The 3,816-nt window shown below is 44.8% G+C and overlaps 1 protein-coding gene across 1 annotated transcript; it reads right to left on the reverse strand.

Annotated features, from left to right (window-relative positions):
* Positions 1-586: 586 nt before the first annotated feature.
* On the reverse strand, positions 587-3,408 carry LOC311120375 (stonustoxin subunit beta-like). The gene is made up of 2 exons (XM_084194984.1): positions 3,228-3,408; positions 587-2,729 (listed from the first exon to the last, which is right to left on the reverse strand). The coding sequence occupies exons 1-2, from the start codon at positions 3,304-3,306 to the stop codon at positions 2,206-2,208; spliced, it is 603 nt and encodes a 200-aa protein (XP_084051110.1). The 5' UTR covers positions 3,307-3,408; the 3' UTR covers positions 587-2,205.
* Positions 3,409-3,816: the final 408 nt, after the last annotated feature.

Here is a 3,816-nt window from a genome sequence, read left to right on the forward strand (position 1 = left end):
TAGGATTGTTAGATGAACCCACTAAGTTCCTGATGAACTCAACTGGTGAGCCTCTTTAGCAGCTAGTTCCATGGACACACTGATTTCAATGTCCTTTGCCAAGGTCAGATGACTTTCAGTCAACAGTCTCTTTTGTGTAGCTTCACTCCGTAGCCCACATACTAGTCTGTCTCTAATGATGTCATTTAGAACAGCATTAAACTCAGTGTTCTGGTAGTTTCTTTAATGCAGCAGCAAACATTGTTACTGATTCTCCCTCTTCCTGATGTCTCCTGTGGAACCTGAACCTAAAGAGGTACTTTAAAGTATTTTTACTTAAGTACTTTAAACCCCTGGTTAACTCTCTTTCTTAGCTAGCTGGACTATGCACTTGCCTCTGCTATCAATACACTGTGCTAACATTAGCCTAGACTGTACCACAGAAATAACAGTTTTAAACAGTTGTAAAAACCCACTTCTTCCAGACAGAATAGTTCCTGTAGATTCAGACTTACTCATCACCAATCTTTTGTTATGTCTGGTGGGTTTCATAACCACGTCTGTATAACAATTCAATAATGATGAGACAGGAGACAGGAATCAGTTCAACCATTTATCTGGAACGTGATCATCTCAACACATACAAACCCCCATGATGCTCTGCAGCACAACCCCAATATACAACAAATACATAGATAAGTAAATGGACACTAAACAAAACTCATAGAGGAATTTTAATGTTCAGTTGTAGAAAGTAGGGCCATGGGATAGGGTCAGAAAGGTCAGTATGTTTGATAACTGGTTCCAGAGGTGATATAACAAGCATAAGGTCCATTATAACACAGTGAAGTAGAGGTGGGAGCTAAAAGCAGACATGGACAGTGAGACGGTGTGAGGAGGTCAGGGGTGAAACACTAGATCAGGACAGGTAGAAATGGCAGGGCTGGAAATAGACACAGAGACACATTCTGATCATGGCTCAGACCTGGCTGGTTGTGTTCAGTGTGTGTGTCCAGTGTGTGTGTGTGTCCAGTGTATGTATGTGTGTCCAGTGTGTGTTTGTCCAGTGTGTGTGTGTGTGTGTGTGTCCTGTGTGTGTGTGTGTGTTCAATGTGTGTGTGTTCAGTGTCAGTGTGTGTTCAGTGTGTGTGTGTGTGTGTCCAGTGTGTGTGTGTGTCCTGTGTGTGTTTCCTGTGTGTGTGTGTGTGTGTACAGTGTGTGTGAGTGTGTGTGTGTGTGTTTGTGTGTGTCCAGTGTGTGTGTGTGTGTGTGTCCTGTGTGTGTGTGTGTGTGTGTGTGTTTGTCCAGTGTGTGTGTGTGTGTGTGTCCAGTGTGTGTGTCCAGTGTGTGTGTGTCCTCTGTGTGTGTGTGTGTGTGTCCAGTGTGTGTGTCCAGTGTGTGTGTGTTCAGTGTGTGTGTGTGTGTCCAGTGTGTGTGTGTGTCCAGAGTGTGTGTGTCCAGTGTCCAGTGTGTGGGTGTGTTTGTCCAGTGTGTGTCCAGTGTGTGTATGATCAATGTATGTGTGTCCTGTGTGTGTGTGTGTGTCCAGTGTGTGTTTGTCCGGTGTGTGTGTGTTCAGTGTGTTTGTTCAGTGTGTGTGTGTGTGTGTGTCCAGTGTTTTGTGTGTGTCCAGTGTGTGTGTGTGTGTGTGTGTGTGTGTGTGTGTGTCTAATGTGTTTGTGTGTGTACAGTGTCCAGTGTGTGGGTGTGTTTGTCCAGTGTGTGTGTGTTTGTCCAGTGTGTGTGTGTGTGTGTGTGTGTGTGTGTGTGTGTGTGTGTCCAGTGTGCGTTTGTCCGGTGTGTGTGTGTTCAGTGTGTTTGTTCAGTGTGTGTGTGTGTACAGTGTGTACAGTGTGTGTGTATCAAGTGTGTTTGTGTGTCCAGTGTGTGTCAGTGTGTGTGTCCAGTGTGTGTGTTCAGTATGTATGTGTGTGTGTGTGTCCAGTGTGTGTGTCCAGTGTGTGTGTGTGTCCAGTGTGTCAGTGTGTGTGTGTGTGTCCAGTGTGTGTGTGTGTGTGTGTCTAGTGTGTGTGTGTGTGTGTGTGTGTGTGTGTGTGTGTCCAGTGTGTGTGTGTGTCCAGTGTGTCAGTGTGTGTGTGTGTGTGTCCAGTGTGTCAGTGTGTGTGTGTGTGTCCAGTGTGTGTGTGTGTCCAGCTTGTGTGTGTGTCCAGTGTGTGTGTGTGTGTCCAGTGTGTGTGAGTGAATGATTGTTACCATGGTTATTATTTACAGGGACACTGACGAGTCACCATGAACCCAAAACCCTGGATAGAGGGGCCCAGTGAACGTGGAGTGGAATGTGTTCAGGTGGGTCAGTGTGTCAGAGGAGACTCTGTAGAAGGACAGAGTGTCGGCTGGCCAGTCCAGATACACTCCTACTCTGTGGGAGCTGGAGGAGGGGACGTCTATGGGAGTGGACTTATTATTGTGACAGGCAGAGTAACTGTTGCCAGAGCAGTCCAGACACCAGGACTTGTCATTCCATCCAATCCTACAGTCAATAGCCCCTCCTCTCCTTCTGATTCCTTTATATGCCACTCCTATATCAGCCCCTCCCCCACTCCACTCTACCTCCCAGTAACAGCGTCCAGTCAGACCCTCTCTACACAGCACCTGAGGCCAGTCCTCAAATCTCTCTGGGTGATCAGGATACAGCTGCTCCTCTTCCCCACATGTCACCTTTCTGTTCTCCTCAGACAGAGAGAGGCGTCTGTTTACTGTGTTTAGGTCCAGTGTGAGATCACAGGCATCTGATGGATGAAACCAGACACAATATTACAAATCATCATCATTCACATTAGAATGTTAACTCACTTTTCACTAATTCATTTAATGTAGATGTTTCTAGGTATCAAAAGGAGAAGTTAAGGTAACTTGAGACTTGTTCAATGATCATATGTTATACTGTATGGTAATATAAAACACACTTATTCCCATTAATTACACACACATCCTGAACACACACACACACACACAATATTACAAATCATCATCATCCTGAACACACACACACACTGAACATACACACATTTCTAAAGTAACACGAACACGCCACACACACACATACACAGACACACACATTGTCAAAACAACTCTTTGTAAACTTTGGTGTCCCTGATTTGTGCTTCTGTAGAGCTACAGCTGATATTTAATATGACCAAGTAAGTAATGATGGTGGTCTTTGACTTTGACTTCACTTGAATTAAGACTTATTCTTAGTCATATTCTTCACAGCAGTCAACACTCACATTTTCTAAGTCCAGGTTTCATTGTGTTCTCTCCACCATGTTCCACACTGTAGCGGTAAGCAGAAGAACAGACAGTCATTGAGGGATACACCTGAACTCACACACACACACACACACACACACACACACACACACACACACACACACACACACACACACACACACACACACACACACACAGTCACATGGTCAACATATAACTTTGTCCAAGAGGTGGTAAAAATGTTTGTCCGTGTGTGTGTCCAGTGTGTGTGTGTGTGTGTGTGTGTGTCTCCAGTGTGTGTGTGTGAGTCCAGTGTGTGTGTGGTGTGTGTCCATTGGGTGTTTGTGTGTGTCCAGTGTGTGTGTGTCCAGTGTGTGTGTGTGTGTGTCTAGTGTGTGTGCCCAGTGTGTGTGTGTGTGTGTTCAGTGTGTGTGTACAGTGTGTGTGTGTGTATCCAGTGTGTGTGTCTATCAAATCAAATCAAATTTTATTGGTCACATGCGCCGAATACAACAGGTGCAGACATTACTGTGAAATGCTTACTTACAGCCCTTAACAGTGCATTTATTTTAAACAAAAAAGTAAGAATAAAACAACAACAAAAAA

The sequence above is a fragment of the Coregonus lavaretus genome (genome assembly GCF_964263955.1).
Source record: "Coregonus lavaretus genome assembly, contig: HAP1_SCAFFOLD_280, whole genome shotgun sequence".
Taxonomy (NCBI): Eukaryota; Metazoa; Chordata; class Actinopteri; order Salmoniformes; family Salmonidae; genus Coregonus; species Coregonus lavaretus.

What these genes read in the sequence shown, in the direction of transcription:
- LOC311120375 (XM_084194984.1), bottom strand. Translation starts at nt 3,306, where the DNA reads ATGACTGTCTGTTCTTCTGCTTACCGCTACAGTGTGGAACATGGTGGA. An exon ending in GAAACCTGGACTTAGAAAAT is followed by an intron (nt 2,730 to 3,227) that starts GTGAGTGTTGAC and finishes TTCATCCATCAG; the next exon opens with ATGCCTGTGATCTCACACTG.